Genomic DNA, 27,891 nt, shown 5'->3' on the forward strand with positions numbered 1-27,891 from the left:
GCAGGATTAATGCTCTGACTCTGAGGAAGGCGAGTGACCAGCGCCTCTCTCAGGAAAACAGCCCTTTCAGTAGGGCATCACTGGCTGAAAGGGAACCAACCCCCCCTAAAATGGGGCTTTCTGCAGTGCCAGAGTGCTGCTGGTGAGCTCCCATTTCAACATCACGGACAGGCTAGCTCATTTACCCCAAATAATTAACCCTACCTGTGTTTAGCCTAGTAACCATGCGAGGCCTCTGCACAACTGAAGCCGTTGGGATTTAAGTGATTAATGTAACACCGTGGAGCCTTCCCTCAGTGGAGGGGTCTGATTCCTGCTCCGGCTTGTGTTTCAGCATTCCAGACGGAGGGGAAGCTGTATCTGATCTTGGATTTCCTCAGAGGAGGTGACCTTTTCACTCGGCTTTCCAAAGAGGTGGGTATGCTCTGGCATCTTGGTGGGTTGCTGAGGCTCTCAGTTCATCTGTGCTTAATTGCCTGGAGAAGCGACTGACCCTTGCAAAGTCTCTGAGAGGGAAACAGCCTCCAACCTGCTGCTAGCCCAGCGCTGGCAACGGGAGAGGATGTCTCAGGAATCCTGTCCTCTGGCAGAAAAGCAGCAGCACAGGAGGCAGGTCTCACCTCCGCAGCAGCTTCTGCTGAGCATCACATTAAGAACAAAAGCAGGCGAGAACTGTGTTCTGCTGCAGTGTTGGCTGGTTGTGTCACCTCGCTGGGACGGGGCGAGGGCTGAGAATGGGAGAAGCTGTGCCAGGTGAAGGCAACTGGGAACATAACCTGGTTAATGTCAACAAAGAGTTTTTTAAAAACCTGGCTGCTGCTTAGCAACCTGGTTTGGTTTTTTGGTGTTGCTGCTTAATTGGTACATTAAGATGGCGGGCAAAGCCTGGGAAGCTTAGGTATGAAAGGGTAGGAGGGAGCAACACAGATGTGAAAGGTCTTGCATGGGTGCAGCGGCGGTGGTCCCACTGCCAGCTCTGTAACCCCAGCGCCCGTCCGCTTCCTCTCCCTTCCTGCAGGTCATGTTCACCGAGGAGGACGTGAAGTTCTACCTAGCAGAGCTGGCCCTGGGGCTCGACCATTTGCACAGCCTGGGAATCATATACAGGGATCTCAAACCAGAGAAGTACGTGCGGCACGGGCTGAGGCAGGGAACCGAGCCCTGCAGTCGGCAAACGGCGCAGCCTCCTCCCGCCAAGGCAAAGCTGAGCGATGCCCCCAGGCCAGCCAGATGGAAGGTGGCAGTGCCAGTCGACAAGACTCCTGCTCCTCCGATGAGCAGTTACGGCCAGGAGCTTTGTGGAGGCAGCATGTGTGCACCACATGTCTGAGCAGTAATCCTTGGCAGTCTGCGGGCTCCAGCTTTAAGCCATTGAGAGCCTTCGGAGGGAAAAGGCAGCAGGCTGGGCCTCTGCGGAGAGAGACAAACCAGCTGCATGACTTGGTTATTCTTACCTGGGGGATATGGGGATCAAAAGTGGTGTAACCTGTGTGGGTCATTCGTTCAGTGTGAAGTTGAGGGTGTAGAGAGAAGGGAGCTGCGCTTTGGCCCACTCGTGCCTTGGTGATGGAGCTTAAAACGCTGGGGGAAGGGACAGGTGACTTTCTCTTCTGATTGTGGGAGCATCTCAGACCAGTCTGCTTGTTCTCACCAGACCTTACTGCAGACAGTAACAACTTGCTTTTTTTTATTCACGCTGTAGCATCCTCTTGGATGAAGAAGGACACATCAAACTCACAGGTAAGGGACTGCACAAGAGCCTCATGCTCCAACAAGGTTGGTTCTTGAAATATGGAGCTTTTCTTAGGCCTCTCTGCTCCATGTGATTGCTCAGAGCACGTGGGTGCACGCTGACAGTTTTTCTCTTATGTAGATTTTGGCTTGAGTAAGGAGGCTATAGACCACGAGAAGAAAGCCTACTCCTTCTGTGGGACAGTGGAATATATGGCACCAGAAGTTGTGAATCGCCAGGGCCACTCCCACAGTGCTGACTGGTGGTCGTACGGGGTGTTAATGGTATGTACCCAGTTAGCGTGGCTGGGGACCTGGCTCAGCAGCTGCCCCAGCAGTAGCTCTGAAACACCCTTCCCTGATCCTGTGTATCGAGCAGATGTGCTGGGGATGTTCTCTGCGCCCCCCCGAAGGGCTCCGCACCGGCTGTCCGGGCGTCCAGCCGGGAGCGGGTGTTTCTCGGGGAGGCAGAGCTGTTGTCCCAGGGAGCGCTGGGGTGCGCAGTGTGGGGTGCGTGGGGGCGTCCGTGTCAGCCCCAGCGCTGGGATGTCGGTGTCTGCGCAGATCTGGTGCCACCGTCTGGTGGTTGTTGAATCCGAGGGCTCCTGCTGAACCCGCTGGCTTGAACATGTTCCTGCTGCAAACCTGGCGAGCCGGGCTCCTTCTGAGAAAGTACGATGCCCGTGATCTTTTTTAGAGCTAGGCTTTTGATCGCTCGCAAGCTTTTCGCTAGCTTTGGCGAGCTCCCAGATGAAGGTGCAGTGGGCTGAGTGCAACGCTCAAGACTTGCTGAGATGTGACCTTCCCTTCTTCTCTTTCCCTTCCAGTTTGAAATGCTCACCGGCTCGCTGCCCTTCCAGGGGAAGGATCGTAAGGAGACGATGACCCTCATCCTCAAGTAAGAGGAGTTTGTCTTTCATGGATGTGTAGGAGGCGAGCTTCTGCTCTTTCTCTGAGCATGTTGCAATTTGGGGGTTCTCGCAACTTAATGGCATTATTTGGCAAGCGGTTTTGTATCAACAGTTAGTTTGAAGGGTGCAGTGTAAATGCCAAACAGATGATTGTACTTTCGGGGGTGGAGGTGCTGGAGTTGGCTTGTGAGCTGGCTTCTTTAAACCTGCAACTGATGGCGTAACTTCCTCTGCAGAGCAAAGCTGGGCATGCCGCAGTTCCTGAGCTCTGAAGCACAGAGCCTCCTGCGAGCCCTTTTCAAAAGGAATCCAGCCAACCGATTAGGTAAGACATTTTTTTGGTTTCTGAGTACACCTGATGCTGTATCGGGGCCTCTCACATCCTCGTGGATCAGCAGCGTGTTCACACTTGCGCTCAGTTAATGGGCTCGTTTAATTACAGCCGGGCTCCCTGTAATACCTGCCTGTGCTGTGTACGTGGTAGCAGCCTTCGCTTGGTCAGTGGTTTAACACAACACACTCCACGGCTGCATCTTTCAGGTTCTGGACCGGACGGGGCGGAAGAGATCAAGCGCCATCCTTTCTACTCCACCATTGACTGGAATGTGAGTATCAGAAACATGAGAACAAACTTCTTCACCCCTCAGCACCAGCAACGCAGTTCTGCTGGCTGCAGCAATAGCACGGTTGTGGTGTTCAACCAGCTGTGGGCGAGATACCAATCCCTGCTTCCATCTGTTCCAATAATTCTTCATGACACTAACATTCTGTTTGTCATGTGAGTAGCTGTTTCATACCTGAGTTGCCTGTGATCTCACCTTGATTTGAATTTACTCATCTCTCAGCAGTAGGGTGCAGGTTTTAACTGGGGTTTGGCACAACAAAGATTGTCTTGCACAAAGTGGGAAGGAATCGGGGAAACATTTCTGGGAAGGAAATACCTTGTTTTGTACAGAGAAGCAGGGCGATAACTGAGGCGGCATTTCCCAGTTGCTTCTGGCCAACTCCCTACTTTACCCCATAATTTTGTTTCTTCCCTGTTTTCCCTTACTTGGTAAGGGATTTTGAAGACCAGTCATCTAATACTTTCAAGGCACCCAGCAAGCTGCTAGACCGAACCTCCAGCAGTGCTAGTAAAGCTTATTTCAAATTTTTGCTTCACGAAGTAATTAAAAAAAGCTACTTGTGCAAGTGCTGGGATACGAATGTCCTCCGAGGGCATCTCCTCTGGCTGTCCCTGGGGAGATACATGTCAGCAAGCGGGAGGCAGGAGGAGGTGGAAGAGCCTGGCGAGGTCAATACCCCATGCTTTTGGAGTGGGGCCAAGTTGCATATAGAGCTTTTTTTTTTTTTTTAATTTAATATATGGTAGAACTTGTAGTATTTCTCCACAAACTGACTCAAAAGCACCCCACTGGCCAAGAATTCTTCCCTCAGACTGCCGAGCTGTAGTTAAGTGCTAAGCCACAGAGCTGTTTCTAGTTTCACAAAATCTCTTCTTGGCCTCTCGTTCCTAGCCAGCCTTTGCACCCTTCCGAGCGCGTGCGAGAGCGTTGACCTGTCGGAGCACTTTCGAGCTGCCTTTGTTTTGCAGAAGCTGTACCGAAGGGAAATCAAACCGCCCTTCAAGCCTGCAGTAGGCCAGCCAGATGACACCTTTTATTTTGACACAGAATTTACATCGCGTACACCAAAAGGTTTGTACGAATTCACGCAAAGCCAATGTTTCCTGTGTGAAGTGATGCTGGACAACTTAAGACTGGTTTGTCGGTGCCAGCAGGACAAGGTTTGCCTCCTGCTAGTGCTGCCAGCTCCAGGCGGTTGCAGCACTGAGGAGGTGGCCCAGCCCTAGATCCGTGGGGTGTTAGGGGTAAGCTCCGTGCTGTGCCTCTGGTCTCAACCTAAAGAGGAGCTGTGGCATCTGGGGAGCAAGGGGAAGGCTTCTGCAGGGCTGCTCCTCTTCAAGTTGTCTCTCAACTCCTGTTGCAGATTCCCCAGGCATCCCCCCCAGTGCGGGGGCCCATCAGCTTTTTCGAGGCTTCAGTTTCGTGGCGACCGGATTGATGGAGGACGGCAAGGTGAAACCTGCCCAGTCGCCTCTACACTCGGTGGTCCAGGTAAAAAGTGGGAGACAGAGGAACAACTGTTCTGAAACTGCACTGATACTCCAGAGCAGGTCTGCGGGACCTCTGCTCCATCTGGAGCAGAGCTAAGGGGAAGCCTGAGGCAGTGACGTTTTGTTTTGAATTCTTGCATCCTGTTCTTTCATTTCTATTGACTGTCATGTGCAAAGGTCATCAGGGCAAGGCAAGTCTGTTTGCTTTCCTCTCCCCAGGTGGACCCACACTAGCAGGAGGTCTGTGTAAATGCCCGTAGGTTGATAGGTGCCACCAAAATGCACCGTGCTCGATGCAGAGTTTTAGCCCACTGACCTATATCTGCCTTGTTCTCTTCTCCTCCCTCTCCCCAGCCGGAGGAGAAGCTGTGGGATGTAGCAGACAGCAGTCTGTCAGCTCGCTCTGTGTTGCAGTTAACTCATCATGTTGCACAAACCCTTTCCTGAACTCTCCCAGCTCATGAACTCTCCGCTCTCCTCTTGCAGCAGCTGCACGGCAAGAATGTCCAGTTCAGCGACGGCTACGTGGTGAAGGAGGCGATCGGCGTCGGCTCCTACTCAGTGTGTAAACGCTGCATTCATAAAGCAACCAACATGGAATACGCAGTCAAGGTCTGAGATTTACCATCTGGACTGAACTCCCCTGTTAGATTTCTGTTCATCCCCATGATGACCAAAATAACATCCAGGGATGAAATCGCTTTTGCTGCTTGTGTAGAGCCTAAATGGACAATTTCTGTTCTGCTGTGCACGTCACTGCACAGACTTTCTTACCTAGGAATAGCAGAGAAGCAGCGTTCTCCTCTCTCAGAGGGAGGACAATATCTCACCTTTCTTCCCAAAGCTTGCTGTGGCTGTGTCAGGTCTTAACAAATAAGCCAGATGTGAAACTGTGGGGTTTGGGGACACAGAACTGATGAGGCAAGTAGGGGATTTCCAGAGCTTATTGCTGAAGAGAGCAGGGGACAGGGAGCGGCTGTGGTACAGGGTCTCTGCACGGCTCCAGACACTCAGCCTGTTTGCTTTGTCCTGGCCCCTTTCCCACCCCGTGTGGTTCATGCTTATCTGTACTCGTGCAGGTTATTGACAAGAGCAAGCGAGACCCTTCGGAGGAAATAGAAATCCTCCTGCGATACGGGCAGCATCCAAACATCATCACCTTGAAAGATGTGAGTGTGACTTGAACAACGTCTCCTGTAGTTTGGTTTAGGAAGCGCGGGCTGGTTTACGGGGGCAGATCGCAGCTCTGGCACAGGCAGCCCAGCGGCCCTGCTCCGTGTATCGCTCTGGGGTGGGGAGGCATCCCCAGACCCTCCTCTGCGTTGCTGATTTCTGTCTGCTTCTTGGTGGTACAAGTACCAAAGGGAAGCACCTTTTGGTTAACCCCCTCCATATTTGCTTTGGTAGGTGTACGACGACGGGAAGTACGTGTATCTGGTGACTGAGCTGATGAGGGGAGGGGAGCTGCTGGATAAAATCCTCAGACAGAAATTCTTCTCGGAGAGGGAAGCCAGTTCAGTCCTGCACACGATCTGTAAAACGGTGGAGTATCTGCATTCCCAAGGGGTGAGTATGGTCACATCTCTTTTCCTGGGAAGCTGTCTGACATTGCACTATGCTCCCTCTCCTCCAGGGAGTAACTCTGCCTGTCAGGACTGTTATTTCTTGCTGGTGTTGCTGTCTTGGCAAGCCAGACATGGGGCCAGGGCAGGGGTTGAGTGTCCTGATGCGGCTTCAGACCTTTTTCTTCCAGGGGTGTGAGAACGGCGCTTTCTTTGCTCCACAGGTGGTTCACAGGGACTTGAAACCCAGCAATATTCTCTACGTGGATGAGTCAGGAAACCCTGAAAGCATTCGCATTTGTGACTTTGGCTTTGCCAAGCAGCTGAGGGCTGAGAACGGCCTTCTCATGACTCCTTGTTATACAGCAAACTTCGTGGCACCCGAGGTAAGTGCCTGACTGACCCGAGACCCTTCAGTAGCTCTCATGTCCCTCCCCTGTGCTCTCACTCAGCACAGGTAGCTCTGCCCTGCTCCTAACCCCAGCCTGCTCTGGCATACTCTGTCCTGGAAGAGGTAATTACAGAAATACCACTTGTAGTAACGGACAAATAGGGGATCTCAAGTGCAGGCCTCCAACTTGTACTGCCCTTATGAGGGGGGCTGCTTAAGGTACTGAGACCTTAAAGTCACAGTGATTTTCTAGGCTGCTTCCCTTCCTGATTAACTGGTAAAAGAGGTGGGATGATTTTCCACTCAGCTATTGGTGCAGAAGAAAGAAAAAGAGCGGGCAGGCATGGAGCATGTGTGCAGTGTCACCGCCCTGGGACGTGGCTTCCTTCTCGCTTGTTGTTTTGATGTGCCTGAGGAGTTCCTCTGTTCCATGCCACCAAAATCTGATTTAAATCCTGATCTTTAGTCCAAGACTTTTTCATTCAGTAGGGCCTTGGAAGCTTTGCTTACGGACTGCACACAGAGGTCAAGCTGCTCTTCACAAGCTGAAGTGAGCTCAACGACAAGAACCGAACACACTTTTCTTTTCTTTTGCTTGTTGTGCTCAGGTACTAAAACGTCAAGGCTACGACGAGGGCTGCGACATCTGGAGCCTGGGAGTTCTCCTGTACACGATGCTCGCAGGGTAAGCACCTCTGTCTCGCTGGCAGGCAGGAGCTGGGGCTGTGACCACCAGACATGCTCCGTGGTGGCAGTTGGATTTCTCCTCGTCGGTCGCTGCTACCTGGAGGCGCTTCCAGGTTGGGTTCCAGGTCAGTAAATCAAATGCTCTCTCTTCCCTCTCCAGCTGCACTCCATTTGCAAATGGTCCCAGTGACACTCCAGAAGAGATCCTGACCCGGATAGGCAGGGGGAAGTTCTCCGTCAGTGGAGGCAATTGGGACACTATTTCTGACATGGCCAAGGTACAGTTTGAGATTGGTCTGCGTTACATTAAAGGGTTGGGGTCAAGCCCGGCCAGTTGCTGTGAGGCTAATTTAAAGCAGGTTGGGGTGGGAGGACAGAAGAGAGAGGAGAAAACCAGCAGTGTAGCTTCCACCCCATGCAAATCCGCCCTGTCGCAGCTCAGCAGCGTGCCTCTCTGCGCTTTGTTTTAGCTCTGGCTGTGAATATTTGCATGGAACACCAACCTCATGCTTGACCCATGCTGGGTGCGCTGCACCTCCCAGGCCTACCAGAAACACATTTATACAAAAGGAGATTGATGTCTGGGGACTTTAAACTTGGCCTCTAAATTTAAATCCTAATTTTGGGGTGGACTGATGGTATTTTTGCATTTAAAGTATGAAACCTTCTAAAGTCTAACTTTACAATGCCCTTAGGATCTGGTGTCAAAGATGCTTCACGTAGATCCCCACCAGCGCCTAACAGCCAAGCAGGTCCTGCAGCATCCCTGGATAACCCAGAAGGACAGCTTACCCCAGAGCCAGCTGAATCACCAGGACCTTCAGCTTGTAAAGGTACAAAGTCTGGGCTGGGCCTTCAGCTGGTTCCTCACGTACCTCGGGCTCCTTGGAAAGCGTCGGTTCAGGTGGGGTGATGGTGGTGTGGGCGAAGTAGGATGGAAGGTTGGAGAGGAGTGGGCCAGGGGAGGCAATACAAGACAACCTAGGGAGGTTCTTTAACAGCCCGTCAGTACGGGAGGGAGGTTTAAAGAAAAAAGATGCTCCTGGCTTTGTGTGTGGGTCTGGCTACTCTGGTCCCTCATCTTGTAAAGCCGTGAGTCTGAAATACTTCTACATCTAAACGACTTGTCGTGCCTTCTCTCCAAGGGGGCGATGGCTGCCACATACTCTGCACTGAACAGCTCCAAGCCAAGCCCCCAGCTGAAGCCCATCGAATCCTCCATTCTGGCACAGAGGCGAGTGAAGAAACTTCCTTCCACCACACTGTGAAGTTGGGGTGGTCTGCGCCCGCGCGGTGCAGTGCGGGCACACCAGGCTTTGCACACCTACTGAAGACGGGGGACGGGAGATCAGGAGGGTGATGCCCGCACAGGAGCTCCCTTGAGGATTTGTTCTCAAAAGGCCAAGTGCCCTCCTCTTCCTGAAAGACTGGCTCCTCCTTGCGTGGACTGATCTTTGCCGAGAGAACTTCACTGTAAAACTTTTTTGAAGTGTAAATTGTCAATTTTTAAAGACATCCATCTGTGTATATGAGAACTAGAATGTATAACTGATGTCAAGTGGCACTAAAAAGCAGCTCTGATTCACCCTTCCCTGTGTAGGGCCAGGTATTTGTTGTAGCTACATCATTTCCTGGAATTGATCCTCTCCAACACCACTGCAGCTGGAAGACTGTGTAACGTTTAGGGTTTAGGCTTTGGGGTTTTTCCTCCCGTGAACCTTCGGATGCCCTTCCCAAAGCCAACCCTGCAGACTCCTAGCCAGCAGCACTCATGTTTGTAAAGGACTTCACTCCACTTTTTGTGCGTGTGTGTTCAGAGTGTAAGGTCGTTTTTTCAGACTCCCTTTCTTCCTCTCTCCTGCTCTCCCCCAGCCCAACCAGCAGTTCTCTGAACAACATAAACCACAGGTTTCCCGAACACTCCCTTAGATGCTCAGCTGTCCAGAATACCTGCTAGGTTTGGCTCATTCCTTCCCTCTGCCCTCCCATCTTCATCTTCTCCCCATCGCTCCCTGGAGAGTTTGTCACCCATGCTGGTGGGATGACAAAGGAACCTTCTCCTCAGCAAAGCTGAGGCTTTGGGCTGGCTCTGGCTACTGCTTTTACCACTTTTGGTTTTCCTTTCCTTCAGCAGGAATCTATGAAACAAACCATCCTTTTTTTTTTTTTTTTTTTAATTTAACTTTGTTCTCCAGCTGGTAACTCAGGGTTTCTTTCTGAATTGTACAATAAACGTGTCATTCAGCTGACGTTATTCTACCGACTGACTTCTAGCTGCAGAATAAGCGACCCTGGTTATTTCCCCACGTCGTACGGGGATAACGTTTCTTGCCTGCCTTTTGGGAGATCTGCAGAGCTTTTTCATCTGGCCCTCTGATGGGAAAACCAGCAGTACTGTCGTAGGGCTGCATATTCTGCCACCTTCTCTCAGGTGCAATACCTCCCTTTGCAGTGGGAAGCAATTAGAACCAGTGATGGAATAAGGCAGTAATCAACAGGAAAGGTGGCAGGATGCGGGCTGCGGAAGGGAACTTCTTACTCTCAGGACATTTTAGTGCTAATAGAAACCAACACTTGGAGGCAAACTGTGCTAGAAATAAATTCCCGACCCATTCTGACTTGCAGGGAATTGCTGAAGCTCCCTGGTTTGGTGGTGGATGTTTCTCGGGAGGAGCAGGAGAGCTACGGGGACTGGAAACGCTCACGTGCTCAAGGATGCAACTGAAGCCAGCAAAGGTTCTCATGTGAATTTCTGCTATTTTTGGCTGATCGTATAACGAGGGGGGAAACTTTCAGTTTTCCCTTTTGCTTAGTCCCAGTTGACTCTAAAATGGAGAATTCCATAAAAAAAATTTCTCTGAGATGTACAGCTCTCTCCTCCTCTACCCTCATCCAGGCAGGTCCTGTTTTAATCCCCGGAGCAGCCAGTGAGAAGCTGAAATAGTCATGATTTTCTGCTATATTTATTCCAAGTACTACCCTAGTGTCGAGTGCCGCTGAGAGGAGGAGGCCAGTGCTGGTGCACACTGGATCTTCTCACTGGGTTTGCCACCGACCCCCAGCAGAGCTGGATTGACTGTTTTGCTGGTAGCTGGGAAGGGGGACACTCCACCACGCAAAATGCCTTCCTTAAAAATACTGGCTTCCTCCTCCAGCACAATGTTTGCGTTGGCGCCGGTGAACCTACCTGATGTTTCCTACAACTGTGCAGAAACTCTCGTGCCAGTGAAAAGGTGTGCAAAGTACCTGAAACAAATCCCATAATGATAAAGAGCTTCTTTCTGGAGCTGGGGTCGGTCCCTTTGGGTGCTGTTGGGATTGTAGCAGACACCTCGACAGTTTCTCAGAACGTTTCCTATGTTGTGGTTCAAGGGTGGGGTGTGAAACGGTGGACGGGGTTGGATGTGTTGGTGGTGTCACCACTCACTGTGAACCTCTCAACAGTACGGACCATCAGGCTGGGTCTTAAACCAAACGTTCGCCCTGCTTGGATGGTAGCTGGCTTGTTTGTATGAAACTGTAAATATTTTCAAGTATCAGTCAGGAAAAACATTACAACCTGTGCTTAATCCTCCCTGTAACGGTGCTGGTGTGAGGCCAACTGGTGACAACTCAAAGATGTGTAGGACAGCCCGGTGCGGAGCTCTGTGGGCACGGGGAGAGCAGCCCACAGCTGCTGCAGACTCTGCCTGGCTGTGAGACGATCTCCAGGGCATCAAACCCCGATACCCGGAGCGACAAACCCCTCCGCCTCACGGGGGTCTGCAGTCAGAGAACTTTGGTGCAGCTGTAGCTCCTGGGACCTCCATCACTTTGGAGAACAGAGTGAACAAGAAGGGCTACACCTTGCTTTCTGGGGTGCTTTTAACCAAGTTGTTTTGAGTGATCCTTCCATAAGTAAAAATAATTATTAATTTTTAGTTCCAAATCAACCAAGTGCTGTTACTTTTTTAATTCTAGGGCTCAATAAAAATGGACTTGTTGATCTTTCTGTGTATGAGAACTGTAGGTGTTTGTAACGGGTCGGGTGGGCCCCTCGTTCCCCTTCTGGTTTTGTCCTGACAGTGTTAAACCTTTGCCAAAATCCACTTGGGACCAACTGCTGTCATCTTAACTGAAATTGCATTATTTCAGGTGAAAGTTGGGCCTGTGGCAGGCTGGTTCTCTAATGCCTGTTGGGGGGAGCCCGTCTGTGTCTCAGAGAAGACCAAATGATCTGCTCTCACAAGAGTGTGAAGTCATTCAGCTTTAACTCGGGATGTACAGCTTACCTTTGTCTTGATTTGAAAAGGGACAAAAATGTATTTAACTTTCATACATAAGGAAATCTTTACAAGAACTGCTTGTGTTATTTCAGGTGTTTAATAGTCGACTTGACCTGTGAGATTTTGTCCTGTACGTCTATACAAAACCTCAAGGGAGCAGAAATCCCGGAATCCAGCCTCGAATAGCTGGGTCTACCTGGAATTAACCTGTGTGGAAATTGTGTGTTAATCCATAGACAAGGAGCCTGAAAATTATATAATACAGCTTCTGAATAAGAAAGGCTGAACTTTCCTATTTCGGGGCATAAATCAGCAACTTTTCTGGTGTAAAGAGGTTGACTCAGCTGAGAGGCTGTTTTCCTTCCCACTGTGTCAGGTAGTCTTGCCTTTCTCTTAATGATGTGGTACTGACCTCTGTCAAATTAACCGGAGCATAAATAAATGTATTTTGACCTGATAAATATTCCCATCGGGATTATTTAGGCTGTCTTTAAAACTGAAGGCCGGTAACTTTCTCAGCAATCGTCTTTTTTTTTTTTTCTTGGTGAAACTTTGCCGAGCAACCGATCTGCTTTCTAACTTTCCATCCAGCAAATGCAAATACACTCTTCAAGTCCCCACCTTCAAGTTAGTTCACGTAATTCTTTTTCCTGCATTTTTTGCCATTTGTGGACAGTGAATTGTGCAGCTGGCGGCCTCCTGGGTGCCACCAACTCCTCGTGGTAGCCACTGCTGCCTTCCCAAGAACGTGGGAGGCTTCGGAAACACTCAGTGACTACGAGTGTGCTCGACAGTATGTGGGGCGGGTGCTGTGCTTTCATGTAATATTCAACAATTTAATCCCTCTTTTAATGCAAAGAAAACATTTAAAATATTTCAAGGTCTTCTTTTGCAAATACATAGGGGGCTCTGAATAAAACCTTCATTCATGCTATGGAAGCTGGAGGTCTGCTGCCACTCCATTTTCTTGCCTCTGGTTATTAAAACATCAAGCTGTCTTACTACTTAAGCTCAGCTAACTTGCTGCCTTCCTCCTTTTGTGTTACACTGGAACACCTGCCATTAATACTAATTCTACTCTGGAGAGAAACTCCCTTTCAGATATGCTTGTCTGAAAATAAATTGACATGTAAAAGGTCTCTTTTGTCAAGAAGTGCATGTAAAGTGCTGGGGTAAGAAGCTGATCGCTTACAAAAGGAGCGACTGACTTTTTAAATGATGTGTGTGAAGGGGTTTATAAATGTTAAATATGGAGGGTGATGCTGTAAATGGGCTGACGTGATACGACTAGAGAAGGATCGCATAGCTGCATCCTCTGTTTGGTATTAGACTTAAGGTTTTGGGTGATTTTTCTCTAAACTGCTGCATTGTCTCGGGGTGAATGGCTGGGCTCCATAGGGACCCCTTTGGAGAAAACTCATTTTTTTAGAAAAAGTGTTGTTATTAAGAATACCTCCTTGCTTTTTAACACAAAACCTAAGAGCATCGGTGGCGAGTCCTTCGATTTAGGTGTGTAATGAATTCCCCAGCTCTGTTGTTTTTCCCAGGACAAAAGTTTGTAACACTTTCAATCAGGAAGCAGTAAAAGAATCCTTGGTTAGAGTATTTATTCTGTCATACAGGCAGCAGTGTGAGACAGCAAAAGGTAAATATTTTTAATAGAAATAATTATTTTCTTTGAGTTTCTCACACCCTGTGGAGCCTATGGCTCTCTCCTAAGAAAAAGTTCTTAAGTAGGATCTTTGGGCCAGGCTTTGGAGTGGAATTACACTGCTTCAAAAATCTGCTTCTAAACTGAAAAGATGGGGTCCAGTGACTGTGGATGAAGATTTCAGTTTTGTGGTGTGGATCTACCTGGCTTTCAGCTGCAGCTTGTTGGGTTTCTGCGTCTTCTAGCAAAGAAATAATTCACTTCATAATTAAGATCAAGTCAAAATATGTTCAGGGCTCATAGTGAAATGTGCCAGTTTCACAAACCTTCCAGATTAGCTGCTGTCACTTCTGGTTTATCAAACAAGTACAAACTCTCGTGTGCTGCTTAGCTCAAATGCTGTCTTATTTTTAAACAGCAGATGGTGTTAGAAACCTGTAACAGGTGGAACCTCTTCAGTTGTATGTGAGAGATCAGAAGTAGCAACAATTTCTTGTTTCCCTAGGGGTAGTTTCTTCACGAGAGAAACAGCAAGCTGGCCCTCTGCTTGGATATTTATTACAGAGGGAAAAACTTTTGAATCACACATGTTCATATGAAAGAAAGCAATTCTAGTTTGACTTATTCTGGTTATAATAAAAGGAACCTGGTAATGTTCTCCATAATCCTCTGTTAGCAGCTCTAAGAGAGAGACGTAGCGGGAGAAATGAGCTGTGTTTGCTGCTGTGCCTCAAAATCCGGCTCCAATCTGCCATAGCCTATTGGTTTCTTGTCTATGAGAATAGCACTTCACATGCTTGAAGTGTTTTATAAACATTTAATTACTGCAGCATTTGACTCAAAGCCAGGAATCTCTCCTTCATCTGCATCTTGCAAGGTTTGTGAAAATGATATTCAAATTACAGAATTACAAGGAGGGCCGAGTTCAGGCTTCAGTTAAAGAAACCTCCGTTAGTTGGGATCTGGGAGCGTCGCTCGTCTCCGCTGCCACGTTTGCAAAGTGAATTCCTTCTTCAGCGGTGGAAACGGTTAACGTGGTTTTGAATGCCTAAAGATCTGAGGATTTGTCAGTACCCCGGGACAGGGAGCTGCGTTTTAATCATATTAGGGAAACGATATGCTAAATTCTCCTCAGCCTGTGCCGCACGAACTCCTACGGCAGGCAGGGATCGCAGCTATGTCTAGACTAGAGTTGTGTTTGATCCCCCGTTCCCGCCACGTCCTCTGCTGCTGTAAGCGGTAGGAAAATCATTATTTGTTAAAAGTCGCTTTTTTTCCCACCCACCAAACTACTTGTAATTTTAACACGTCTTCTCCACCCCAACTCCCAGCTCTCTTTTTAAAAAAGGTGGAGAAATGCAGGTTTACAGCATGATTTTTCAGCTGTGCCATCTGCACACCCGCAGCCTGCCGTCCTCGGTCAGCCCAGTGCCTCAGCCTGCGGGGAAGCCCCCGGTCGTTTGTGACACCAAGTGGAAGCAGCAAGTAAAGGTAAAAAAGCTTGTATTGGATTAATAATTTCTATCCAACCATCTGCCTCTTTCACCAGCTCCCGTTTCTGTACAGCAGGTTGTTAAATGCAGACTGGGTGTGCAGTAATAGAAATCATTTCCTTTCCATGAAGAAAAAGAGCTGTTGGCTGGCTGCGCACGTGTTTCCATGGGTGAACGTAAAGGATCGCTTCTGGTCAGGGCAGGAAACCCAGATGAGAAATTGTTCCTCCACAAGACACGTATGAGCTGACCCTGATCTCACTGGCCTGAGGAGGAGTTGTCCTAAACCATCGAGGAGAAAAACTGAGGGCTGCAACTGCTAACATTTCCAGTCTCTAGCTCTGAAGGCATATTGTGAGCCCACTTTAATAAATGCCATTGCTGGCAATTAGACCCTTTTTAATGAGGCAGATCCCCAATTTCAAGGCCCCAGGTCACTTGCTGCTTCGCTCACTCTCTGTTCAGTGAGTTGTGAGCGCGTGATGAGCAGCGACTCACCAAGTAAAACAGGAGTCCCTTTTCCTGCTCTGTTTAAAGAAGGGGTAGGGAGCTCTTCTGATGTTTCATTAAAGCTGGCTTTTCTCCTTGTGGCAGAGCAGATTTAATCAGACCCGCCTCCTAGTTCCAGCTGCTGGGTTTGAACGCTCTGATCTGTGCACTGGGTGCACGTCTAATTATGGAGGCAATTCCCATGGATACCAAGAAGAATTGTCTGTACTGGCAAAAATGATCCCAGCTGGGAAAATGGTGAAGGAAAACGTGTTGAAATATTTGGGAAGAGACTTCAAAAGTTCCTGGAAATATAAATGAAAAACGCTTCTGGCGCTCTTGCACCCCAGTGTGCAAATCTTCGTTGTTTTAAAACTAAGACACAGGTTGTTTTCGTTCTGGTTTGCAGGAGTTGCTGCTTTTTGTGCTACTGGAGGATTTACCAGCACAGCAAAGCTGAATTTGGCCCCTCCCTTGCTACCTGCATCCACTCGAGACTGCTTTTTCACCCGTGTTTTTGTACCCCGCAAGGTTCCCTCTGCTCGCTTGTACAGTGAGAAGCAAGTTTCCAGAAAATGGCCAAACAGTTTGTGTTTCCAGAAGGGCAACACCCTGGGTGAGGCAGCACGCTCTGCCCGGGGAGCTGCCGCTGAAGGGCTGGTAATTCTGGTTCCATCCCCAGTGCTGGTGCTGGTGCAGGGGACTTTGGTAAGTTACTCCCCTTTATGCCTCATTCCTCTGAAATGTATGAATTTAAATAACTTATTTCTGTATAAATTAATATTGGAAGAAAAAAAGAGCACTCCCTGGTTAAAAAGAGAGGGGGGAAATACCTAGTCAAGCAATGCTCAGATGTGGAAAATTAAACAAATATGATTTAAAATTATTTTGTAATTGTTCAGCTGCGAGGCCTTATGTTCAAGCTGCATGGGAAAAAAAAAACAACAGGTTTTTTTTTAATTTAACTACACAAATAAAAAAGTCATTTTGAGTTGTTTTGGGTTTTTTTTGCTTTGGGTTTGTTTGGAGGGTTTTGGGAACATCCTAATCAACTACATAATGGTTATAACTGGTATTTCTGTCACTAATTTATCTCCAGCAGGAGCTCAGACACTTTTCAAGATGTCGCTAGCTAATATAAACACACAGAATAAGAAAAGCTGCAGTACTATTAGGTTGGATTTCCATCTCTTTCTCATCCAGGGCACCTGCTCCCCTTTCCCTCCCCCCCCAGTCTTCCCAGCTGTCTGTCTGTCTCATTTATGTCAATTAGAGATTCAATGCTGCCTGATTTAATTGGCCTGACTTTCCCCTCTAATAGAAACCCAAGTGAAGGCAGGGCAGGCAGGCAGGCAGCTCTCCGCGGGCTGCCTGACCGGGGAAGGAGTCTCCCTCGTGGTTGGGAGGGCTGGGGCTTGTTTGTGGAGCAGAGCACAATAACCTGTTTGTTACCGTCTGCGATGGAGAGGTTGGTGACCTCCTAACAGGGCTGGGACCCGGGTAATGATGTCATTTGAAAGCTTGGGGATATTTCTGAGCGGTTAAGGAATTTGTGCAACCAGTCGCTCACTTCGGGTTGGCTTTTAAGTGTGCCGTAGAGGTCGAGATTTGCTGCCCGAGCCGGCGTTCCCTCCAGCCAGGAGGCTGACTCCCCGTGCACCGAGTGAGCAACACAACTTCCACCAGCCACAGCCACAGGGGGCTCGTCCTTCCTCTTGAGCCCCAGCCACCCCCAGCAGCGTTTAACCATGAGCGAGGCTGACCAAGACCTGGGTTTCACAGGGTTTAACAGGAGGGCCTGACCCTGCTCCCCCTTCGGGCAGCAGACCTGGAAGCAAACCTGCTCAGATGAAACCTTTGCCATCCCTCCGCTCCCCCTCCAACAATCGAATCCCAGGAACCAGATCTGACCTACTTCTCCCTGGCTCCTCGCTCACATCTCCCTGACAAATCACACGGCCTTTCTTCAGCTCTCGGCAGAAAGGTGAGTTTCCCAAATAGCCGGCCCGCAGAGGCGTCAATATTAAACAGCAACAGTACCATCTAGTGACTTTGACTTCCAGAGAGCATCATTTAGAAGGGGAACAGGAAATCTGGGAATTAGGGAGGCCAAGTAAAGTCCCAGATCTGCAACTGAGATCCTATCCCTCGGTTCATTTGGATTTGGGAAACAAATCGTGCTGGTGCTGCGACAGTCCTTCTTTTAGAGAGCTGTGCTGTGACGTTTCCTTGGGAGACAGTCCCATTTTTAGCCTACTGACTCCCCGCTGAACCCAGCCCTGACCCACGCTCCCTCTGCTGGTAACGAACTAATTGATTTAATGTGTTCACAACTTCTCGCACGCCCACTCGCACGTAAAACAGCAAATCCTTGCCAATGTAGGAGACGAAATTTAGGGCTGTGGTGGTTTCTCAGTCCCAGTAAATGTGCCCCTTTTTGCTCTGATGAGCCACTAGTGAAATCCCGAATTGGACGCGTGAAATAAATAGATACAATCCAATTTACTAAATCAAAAATAGGCCCAAAACTGAGCGTAAAGGCCCCACTCCACGCAGATCTGAAATTACATGCTCCACAGCTGAAGGGAGGAAATCAAATCAGAGCGTTCTTTCTCCATCAAAGGTCTGATATAGGCTTGCTACGCCTCGCCGTCGTTCATCGTGCACAGGAGGAATTCCAGCTGACCGAGGCATCGTTTGGGGGTCCCGGGTTAATGACGGGCTACGGCGTGTTCTGCGCTGAAGGTGGCAACTTTTCACAACTGTTTTGCAACGCGCACGCGTTACCTCTTCCCCGTGAAAGAGGCTGTTATCACCTGCACAAAATGCACCGGATTGAGGAGAGGTGACACAAAACCCAGTGCTGCAGAACTTCAGTGCTAAAACACTCTCTCAAGCCTATTAACTGCCATCGATACCGGCAGAAGAAATCGCTTTGCTGGCTAATCAAATGTGTCCCCTCTTTGCTGTCAGGAGTGCAGTACTGCCCTAAGTCCACTCAGCCTTGCTCATGGGCTTGATGAGTGCCTGACAATTTTCTGGTTTCAAATTAAACAGAAAACTAAATTAGCAAATTAATTGTTTGCCATGTTTTTCCTTGGTGCCCATCAGCTGCCTCAGGACCTGCAGCCAATCCAGAGCCCCTCTCCGCAGTCCCGAGTAGAAGGTGGAGCCCCGCGCTAGGGCCTGCTATCTACCAAGTGTCAGTCATGTTAATTTTAAATTACTTTTGTACAGCTTGGTGTCAAAACGATTAAAGCATGAAAAGAAAAACTGAACTGGAGGGAGGGAAGGGGGAGGGAGGGAGAGGGAATGAATAATTTACCTTGCATTTACAGCAAGGACACTTAGATTTCTTCAACTCCTCAACTCTGAGAAGGCTGAAACTTTTTTTTCCTCGACTGTAACCTGCTTGGGACTGTGCCTGAGCAGGTGCTCTGGATCCTCGTAGTCTACAGGGAGGCAATAACTGCTCGCAGCACAAAGCTGTGATTTTATCTCAGTTTCTTCCCAGGTAAGACTTTTCTTCGCCCTACACTCACCGACTGTTGCAATCACCAACACAGACGAACCCACCCACCCACGTGCAGCCCTTTTCTCCCCTTCTCAGTGCACCACTCCCAACTGGGTTTACTCCATAACCTGCACGTACTGTGCTGGATTAATTACACACTCGGAAAATATAGAAATGCATAATCAGATACAGCCTTAAATGTGCAAGAATTAGAGTTGTAGGATTGCAGCGTAACATCCCTGTAGCTCTCTGCCTCTAGTTCACACAACCAACCCATATTGTGGAAATTTGGGGTTTGGGGCACAGACTGCTTTTCTCTCTCTTCTTCACTCCATCCGTGGCTTCTTTCTCTTTCCAGCTACTAAACGGTACAATCAGTGGTTCTCTGAAATATCATTCTAAATGTGTTGAGGCCAGAAGAACAGCAAGAAGACTTCTAAGAGGGCAACTCGACATCGCCAGAAAATGTAAAACAAGTTTAGCCGCTTCTGTTGGTGTTTACTGCGTCTTCAGCTTATCCATAAGAGCATCTTCCATTCATTAAAAAAAGGATATAAATATTTTGAATTATTTTGTCTTGAGGGACTACAACTTGCATTGAGGTGCCTTCGATAGATGATCACTAGTAGGGTGCCAGAGCTGTTTGGGAAGTAAAGGCTAGATACTCGAGTGTGATGTATCCCGCAGGACGCGTGCGCGCTTCAACTGATTTATCAAATTTGAGCAAAGAAAACAATTCCGCTAATGGGTGTTTTCTGAAAAATGAGCATGCTGTCTTGGCAATTTTTGTTCTGTCTTGTGCTCTTTTCTCACTGCCTCTCCTCGGCAGCCGCAGAGAGGAGACACCTGTATCTTCTACCTGCATTTTTACTTCTGTGGCCTTAGGACCAACACAGCCTTGCCAGATCCCACACGGGTCGCGCGACGGGTTGAAAAACATACTTCAAATTTCCTCCTCCAGAAGTACTTGCCTGACTTCTCTCACGTGTTTGCTTTGGCTCAGTAATCTCCACCTCTCTTCCTCCTGGTGGCTCTAGTTCCTGTGGCCTGCAGCGTGGTCTCAGAAGGGGGGAAGCCAAGCACAGGCACCCTCACCAGTGGCTCGTTCGAACAAACGATGCCATCGTCCCTCTGCTCCCCGCGTGCCTGCACTCGGAGCACGGACATGGTGGGGATTTGCACGGTTTAGGAGCTCTGACTGGACTGCAGGGTTGCACGGGCTTTCACTTATGCATCCAGGCACGGAAACGTTTCGTTCATTAATAGCGGGATTCCCTTCACATGACAATGTTTCTTCAGCTGCTGATTCACAAATACATCATTTAACTGACTTTTTTTTTTGCCTTTCCCATTTGGGAAGCTCCTGTAAACTTCCCTCATCCTCCGCCAGAGGCCTAGCAGAGGCTTGAAAGATGAAGAGCGGAGTCTCTTGCAGTGTATTTCAGTAATATCACTTCAGACGTACCATGTGGGAGTACCGAGTATCAAGTACTCCAGTCTGATAACCACAGCTTTCCCTGTTTAATATGCGCTAAGCGCTAGAACAGCAGCTATATAAAACTAGCACCTTTTTTACTAGATTCTGCGAGTCCGGATTCAGAGTGATCTCTGCTTGCTTGAGTAAGTTTAAAAATAAAAAACGTTGTCAGCTGGAACATTAAAAATACAGGTGTAAATACTACACTGGATCTGGTAATTATTTAAAATAAAGCACAATTCTCAACCAGATTATCTTTTTTTTCTCCCTAACCGAGCAGGACTGCCCTTCTGCCTGGTGCTGGGGAGCTAACAAAACAGCAGGAGAGGGATTTGTATCGGATCTATTATCAACGACACTGTTAAATCACTTCCAACTGCAAAATCTTTACGTATCAGTTATGAAACGGTTTCAAATTCTAAACTGTCTGCCGGCCAGGCAATTAACATCTTTAATTGAGTAAAATTCAGCCAGAATAATTGATTTATACTTAATCACAGAACGTGAAACTTTTCAAGGTGTATCTTTGGGTCTTACAGAGTTGTGCTGAGGATCCCGGTGTTGGGCTGCAGGTGCGTGAGGGATATTTATCACTCACACACTCCTCAGGAATCACTAAAAACACTCAAGTGGTTAATATTAAAGTGGTCAATACTGAAGTGGTGGCCATAAAAACAAGAGGACAAACAATAACTTACTCAGACTAGAGCACACTAAAAGGACATTTAGGAATAAACCACTTCTCCTCAATTAAGAGTTCATGAAATCAGGGAGCTGTGGGCTTTTTTTCTTTTTCTCTCCAACACTCAAATTTCCTGCAGTTGGACAAGAAGAATTTGAGTTCTTCATTTTAATGGGGGGGGGGGGGGGGGGCGGGATTTAGGCTTTTGATAATCCTCCCATGATAATTTAAACTATCTACCAGGCAACGTAAAGCTTTTCAGTCCAGACTATTGAATCAGCTCTTTGTTGGTAGACACTTTATCCCCTTGAAGTATCCAGGATGATTTATTCTTATGGGACATGTAGACAAAGTGACATTTTCCTATCTCCTTCCATCTCAACACAAGATTGCAATTACTCCAAAACAACGAGCATCAGAATGTGGTGCGCTATCGGCTTCTCAATAGCGGCTGTTTATTAGCTTTCCTCAGGACTTGCTTTTTTTATTGAGGGAAAAAAAAAGGATCTGGAAACAATCCATTCTCAGCCAAAGTTTTTTGAAGGAGTTGTTTTTAATTTGCTGACTTGCTCCAGAGAAAGCTGTCTGTGTGTAAATTTGCAGATCTGCTGATGAGTAATCAGTGAGCTTTTGTGTTTTAATATTTTGATGGTAGAAGGGAAGCAGCACAAGACTGACAGAATAAATACATGTATTTACAAGACGTTCTGTACCAGTTGGAGTACAAAGACCAAAATAATAAAAGTGCAACAAAGAGAGCAACTAACTAAAAGATATTAAAAGGGAGCTGAGGCCTAAAAGAGAGCACAGACCATCTTTAATTGACTGGAGCTGGAGGCGTGTAAAGCCGATAGATGTTTCTCTCTTAGTCCTCAAGAGCTGGAGGCTGCTCTTTCCAGTAGACCCTGAACTACATAATTTAGAGCTAAAACCGATGAACGAGACAGCAACTTCAAAGGGATCAGGAGGCCGAAGACAACCTTCACCCTCAATTTACATCTGGATTTTAGGTTTGTAAATGAAACCACCTACAGCTTTAGGAATGGCGATAAGGAAATGGAGGCGTCTCAAAGGTGTCGGGCATCCAAAATCAGGAAATTTCCATGGAAATGCTTGGTCGCTAACAGCATTTATGGGTATCTACTTGCTGTAATGGATGGTTCTCTTCCACATAATTTAATTACATGTTGCCTGCTTTCCCCGGGTAGTCCCAGCATCCCCGAAACTCACGGATTCAGCGGAGGAAAAGGGGTTTTTTTTGTGTCAACGAGTTGCATTGCAACACCAGAGAGGATCAACAACTCCATGTTTAAGGGGTGGTAAACTCTGAGAACTGGCAGAGCTGGAGAGATGAGCTTGTAAAAGCCACAAGCCAGAGGAGGCAGAGGAAGTAAGGTCTTTAACTGTGAGGCAGAATCATTAAAGCCCGTATCTAATGAACCATACGGTATTTACTGGTGCTGTGTGTCCTTGTTTGTGTATCATTTATCAGTGGACTCGCTTTCCCCTCCTGTTTTTTCATTTTTTTTTGTGGCTTGCATACACTGTGCATTTTTACTCGTCTCGTTACACGAGCACTAAAGTGTAGACCCCAAAGCCCTCTCAGCTTGCAGGTATCCTTTAGCAGAGTCTAACAGGAATGAGTTTTAGCCCCTTAAGCCTAAATTTGGAAGCGAGGGGAAGAGGAGTGCATCCACCCCCAGGAAAGAGATGCCCTATTGTATTCAGAGCAAGAAAAGCAACACAGGTGTGAGAGCTGACCCCATTTCTTCAATTTCTTCACCCCAAAAAAAGACATGCGAGTTTTTCCTTCTGGCACGTCAAGGCAGGAGGAGCGCTGCGCGGGAGGAGCCGGGGTGCCAGGGCTGGCCGGGCAGTGTCCGGACACTGTCCCCGCGGTGTCCCCGCGGCCAGGCCGGGGGCTCGGCAGGTCCCTTCCGCAGGCAGAGCTCAGCGCCCGCCTCGCCGAGCGCAGCGGCAGGCAGAGGGCAGCAAAGGGAGGCTTTTTACTTTTTTTCTTTCCTTTTTTTTTTTTTTTTTTTTTTTTTTTTTTTGTTCTCAGCCCTTTGCAGTTGGAGCTTTCCAGCCCGATTGTGCTAAATGCTTATGTACCAGTGTTTCCATTTACAAACTCGGCCTCCCCTCCCCCGCCCCCCCCCCCCCTCCACCTTCCCCGGCCGCTCTCGCATTAACTCCCCGCCGCCGCCAGCTCTCCCGGCCCACTGCGGGCACGGAGGGGCCGAGAGCCACCCGGGGGGGCACTGCCTCCCCCAGCCCAAGCAAACACGGGGGGAAACGGGGCAGTTTGAAAGGGCCGCTACCTTCCCCCCCAGGCTGCGTCTCCCCTCCCCGTCGAGCGGATGAAGGGCTCTTCGCCCCCCCACCGCCCCCCCCCACGTTCCCCCGCTCCCCGTCCCCCTCTTTCGGGGGTTCTGAGGGGGGCTCCCCGCCTTAGGAAGGGTTAGAGGGGTGTCTGCCCCCCCTCACCAGACTGCACGGCGGTTACGAGGGAGTTTATCCCTCACTTCTCTGGGCTCCATCTGCACAGGAAGAGGGGGTGTGGGGGGTGTGGGGGGGGGGAGCGGTTTGAGGGGTATCAGCGGGCTCGGAGACTGTCCGGGCTGCGTGTGCGCGTCCCCGGTGCGGCGGCGAGGAGGGGGCTGTGCCGTCCCCCCCCCTCCCCACCCGCTCCCGGCCTGGGACTCTTTCTCTCCCGCCCCCCCCTCTCGCTCCTAAGCGGGAGTTTCCAGGAAGCGCTGAGAGGAGCCGCAGCACCGCGCAGCCTCTCGCACAGCGAGCTCCTTCCGCCGAGACCGTGGCAGGAACGCCAAGTAGTCCCAACCACCTTCTCCTCCCTCACCCGGCCGAAGGCTCCGTCACGCTCTCCCTTTGGGAGATGCCGTTAGAGAAACGAGGAGTCTTCCTCTCTCCCGCCCTCACCCCGCCGCCTTGGCCGGGATAAATCAGGAGGAAACGGTGAAGAGGGAGAGGGGGAGGGGAGGCGAAAAAAACCAAGCGCCGGCTCCCGGCGGAGGGATCCGGAGGCGCGGAGGAGTGAGGAGGCGCGGGGAGCTCTGCGCGAGGGAGGGGGGTGAGCGGGAAAACGCGGCGCGGAGCCGGGAACAGCGCCCCCTCCCCCTGCCGCGGGGGCGTCGCTGAGGGGGCGGCCGGCAGCCGGGCCCCGCCGCCTCACCGCCCCCCGCGAACTTCGGGGAAACTTTCCCCTGGTTTAGGGCGAGGGTCTGGGGTCGCACCCCCCACACACACACACCTCCCGCCTCACACGACGCGGTGTCCTCCTGGCAGGTGAGCGCCCTCGGAGCTGTTTCCACACACGGGCCCTGGGGCTGCCCCTTCCCCCCCCCCCCCCCCTCGCCCCACCACTCGTATTCGGTTTTCCTCCCCCTTTCTGAGGGCCCGCGTTTCTGTCAGCACACCTGGTCCCTCCCTCCGGCCCTCGCCATCAGCCGGTCTTCCTGCGCCCTCCAGATAAGGAGCTGGGCTCACCCCACCCCATCGATGGCCACCCCACGGGCAACTTCTTGGCTCATTTTTCTGGATAAACAGGGCTCGGAGTCGCCGAAACGCACCGCCACGTTTAGGGAAGTTTGCCCCGGGTCTGTGTCCCCACACACCCCCCACACACACCCCGGATGTTTGACTTCGCACAGGACCCTACAAATCCTAAAGCTGCCCCTAGACAGAGCTTCACCTCCTGCCGTTAACCCTGCAGGGAGAGCAGGGCAAGAAACTGGGATCTAAGGCCTTAACACCACCCGCCCCCCCCATCCCCTCCCCCTATCCCAGTTACACAGGCTTCGTGTCCTCCTATTAACCCTGTGGAGAGAGGACAAAAGCTAAACTATGATCCTGCTCTGCTTCCCCCATCCCATTCCCAGCTACATGAGCTTCACATCCTCCTGTTAACGCTGAAAGGAGAGGAGAACAAGAGCTGCTGATGATTGTAAGGCCTTGCTCTGCTTCTCCCCACCCCCTCTGCCAGCCCCATCCCCCACTGCAGCTCCCATAGACTTGTATCCCTCCCATTAACGCTGAAAGGGGAGGACAGGAGCTCTGATGGGTTTTTCTCAGGCTTACTCTGTTTTCTCCCCCCCTACCAACCAATACCAGCTCCACAGCCCTGCCTAAGTGCAAAGCATGCATCTGGCTCTGCTAGCACATCGAGTGAATGTCCTCTTTCCTCTGAGCTCCACAGCCCTGCAAGAAAAAAAAAAAACCAAACACTGATTCCCTTCGTTTTGCTTATTCATTATAAAGGGGTTGGTAGTGTGCTTTTTAAAACGTGTGATCTCTTGTTTTAGAAGCATCTGTGCTTTAAGAATAAGGTTTTGTCTTCTGTCATCTTGAATGTAGCTCTTCATAATAATCTCTTGAAGTGCTCCATTTTTGTCCTTAAAGTTCTATTTTATTACCTCTTTGGGATCAGTGAAGGTCGGTTTAACCCTTTATATATGAAAATCAGCAGTCACTTTAGAAAAAGGTCACCTTTTTCCTTACTAATTCCTGGTTATAATAATATTTTGTTGAGTGAGGGGTTTTTTCCAGACCAGTCCTGATGCATGCAGCACCGATTAAAGTCATGTATGAGTTAATGAGAAGCTTGCAGAGTATGTGAAGCAAGAGAAAATCTTTAACCAGCTCTGCTGTTCCTTCTACATACCACAAACTTGTAAGCTGTAACCAGAAGGTGGATTGAATATGTGTGAAATGCTGCAGTAGGGGACTCTTGTAATTGCATCACAGGTGGATGCTCACTCAATTAATGTATTATCATTTACAAAATACCTTAAAGTTGGGTGGGTTTCAGTTTTTTTAAAGTGTTTTGAGACTTCATATTTCAAAGTACATTGAAATCCTTGGATGAAAGATGCTACAAGCCTACAAAGTATTATTTTCCGGATTTTTTTTTTTTATTTTAAACAATCTCCTCCCCCCCCCCCCCCGCCGATGCTAACTCCTTTCCGGATTAATAGATTGATAGCACATAAGAGACTCTCTGGCACTGGAGGAACGTTACCGGTGGTGTCAACATCCTAGTTGTGGGACTTCTAATTTAAGAAACGTATTGTCATAAGGAATAAGATCAAGGCTGAATCCTGCTTGCATTTAGGTCCAAATATAAAATACACTTTGGAAGGAGTCCCCGGTGAACACTGAGAGTAATTAAGTAAAAATAAAACCTTTCGCTTCAGCCCCCCCTTTCCCTTTTAACACACACAAGTAAGTGCAACACTGTTTTCATTCCACATTTTCATTATGTGTCCTGATATTTCTTAATTTTGTAGTGCATCTTAAATCCTCAAGTGAGTTATAATTTCTGTGATTTGGGGGTATTTCTAGACCATACTTTTAAAGGAGTCATCTCACTGTGTCCCAAAAGGAGCTATTGAGCAGTCATTCTCATAAAAAGGACTGAACTTCTTAACAGCTTTGCCTTTTCAAACACCTATTTTTTTTTCTGCAATTTTCATACTTAATTGTTGAATTCCTTTTTCCTTACATTAAGTAAATATTTATTAGTACCAGTTGGATTTTTTTCATCTTTTTAAAAGAACAGAGCCTTGTCACTGAGACAGTCACTTCATACTGTGTTGGGGAGATGACATATAAAAGGAGTGAAGGAGAGTTGTCTTGTGCTGGGAACATCAATGCCGGTTTTGGAAAACAATACTATAGGAAATGGAAATGAAAAATACGTTTTATGCTGGTGGGAACTTGTAATGAGGCTGAGAGAGGATTTGATGTCTCAGAAAAGCAATCATTACAAGGGAAAAAGCGGGACATTATCATCCATTTGTAAAAGTTCTCTGGCTGAATATCCTTTTGGGGAACTGAAATTTGGCTCAAGTCTGTTTATGAACATCTGTTGAATGGAATTTTAAAAAGGCACAGATTATAATCTTAGTTTCTGTTGACTATTTAAGATGATAAAACAAAATAAATGTATCTGCAAGTACATTTTTGATTTTTTTTTTTTTTAATAATGAGTTGCATGATTGTTCAGCACCTCTACTGCTGGTTACCTGGTCGTCTATGTGTCTTCCATATATTTTTCTCTTTAGCATATACAAGATAGCCTCTACCCCTTTCTGTAGCTGTTTCATTCCATTGGAATACTTTCCTAGTAAGCTTTCAAGTTTTATTGTTTTGTAACAGGAGACTCTTGGATTTTGGTGTCTCTGACATTTTTTGCACAAAGAATACAGCAATATATTTGAGGGGAAATTTTGAGAACTGTTGGGTATTCCCAGAACTGTGGCCATTTGCTTAGATTCACATCCTGCCCACCTGTCTTCTGCTAGGTTTCTGTAAATGCAATCACTTTGTGTCCACTGTCTCTGGATAGTACTACTTCAGCATCTATTTCTGCAGTGTTTGTGACCTCCTGTTATTCAGGGAGGTCTTCACTGTAATTTTCCCTCCTATTATTTTGCCTCTTTCGCAGCCTGATGTTTTTGCTGTTGTTTTATATTCCAAGCAAGGATCCTGTGAATGCTTCAGCTCAAAATTTAGGTCATCTCCGATGGAAGAAGGAAGACCTAAAAAGTAAAAATAAGATTTCAATGTGCCTTTAAAATTGACAACTCTTTAGGAAAAAATGTACAAACTCATCTGTATTTTGTGGCTGTGTGGACTGGGGGGAATGGAAGGTGCCTTTTTTGATTCCAGAATGAAAGCTAAGTATCTGCATGTGAGTGCGGTTTCTTTCCCATGTGCTTTCCTGGTCTTTTTCATTTTCACACCTGCTTTGAGCTTTAATCACTCAAATTATTCATAGACTTGCCCTGGAAAAAGAAGAGAGTGACCTTTTCCCATCTGGAGTAGATGGATTTACCATCAATAATTGTAAATGGACTTGGATGACTTAATAATGGTTTTTACGCTTAAAAATTTTAATTCT

General features: G+C 48.4%; 1 protein-coding gene and 1 long non-coding RNA gene across 7 annotated transcripts in view; one reads left to right on the top strand and one right to left on the bottom strand.

Moving 5' to 3' along the window:
- Positions 1-12,124, top strand: part of RPS6KA1 (ribosomal protein S6 kinase A1) — a 42,828-nt gene extending 30,704 nt beyond the window's left edge. For all 6 annotated transcript variants that reach the window (XM_074807180.1, XM_074807177.1, XM_074807179.1 and 3 more), the window contains 17 exons: positions 335-414; positions 1,019-1,125; positions 1,703-1,740; positions 1,874-2,016; positions 2,559-2,629; positions 2,879-2,967; positions 3,183-3,247; positions 4,237-4,339; positions 4,632-4,759; positions 5,245-5,370; positions 5,838-5,927; positions 6,166-6,324; positions 6,545-6,706; positions 7,320-7,396; positions 7,559-7,676; positions 8,094-8,231; positions 8,544-12,124. In XM_074807180.1, the coding sequence (XP_074663281.1) occupies positions 335-414; positions 1,019-1,125; positions 1,703-1,740; positions 1,874-2,016; positions 2,559-2,629; positions 2,879-2,967; positions 3,183-3,247; positions 4,237-4,339; positions 4,632-4,759; positions 5,245-5,370; positions 5,838-5,927; positions 6,166-6,324; positions 6,545-6,706; positions 7,320-7,396; positions 7,559-7,676; positions 8,094-8,231; positions 8,544-8,666 (1,817 nt within the window). In that variant the 3' untranslated portion in view covers positions 8,667-12,124. The remainder of the gene's footprint in view (positions 1-334; positions 415-1,018; positions 1,126-1,702; positions 1,741-1,873; positions 2,017-2,558; positions 2,630-2,878; positions 2,968-3,182; positions 3,248-4,236; positions 4,340-4,631; positions 4,760-5,244; positions 5,371-5,837; positions 5,928-6,165; positions 6,325-6,544; positions 6,707-7,319; positions 7,397-7,558; positions 7,677-8,093; positions 8,232-8,543) is intronic.
- A 5,656-nt stretch (positions 12,125-17,780) lies between these two features.
- Positions 17,781-26,926, bottom strand: LOC141915616 (uncharacterized). Its single transcript, XR_012620985.1, has 2 exons — positions 23,830-26,926; positions 17,781-18,112 (listed from the first exon to the last, which is right to left on the bottom strand). It is a non-coding gene; the product is annotated as an uncharacterized LOC141915616 (long non-coding RNA).
- Between the last annotated feature and the right edge of the window lie 965 nt (positions 26,927-27,891).

The sequence above is a fragment of the Strix aluco genome, chromosome 26, assembly GCF_031877795.1.
Source record: "Strix aluco isolate bStrAlu1 chromosome 26, bStrAlu1.hap1, whole genome shotgun sequence".
Classification (NCBI taxonomy): domain Eukaryota; kingdom Metazoa; phylum Chordata; class Aves; order Strigiformes; family Strigidae; genus Strix; species Strix aluco.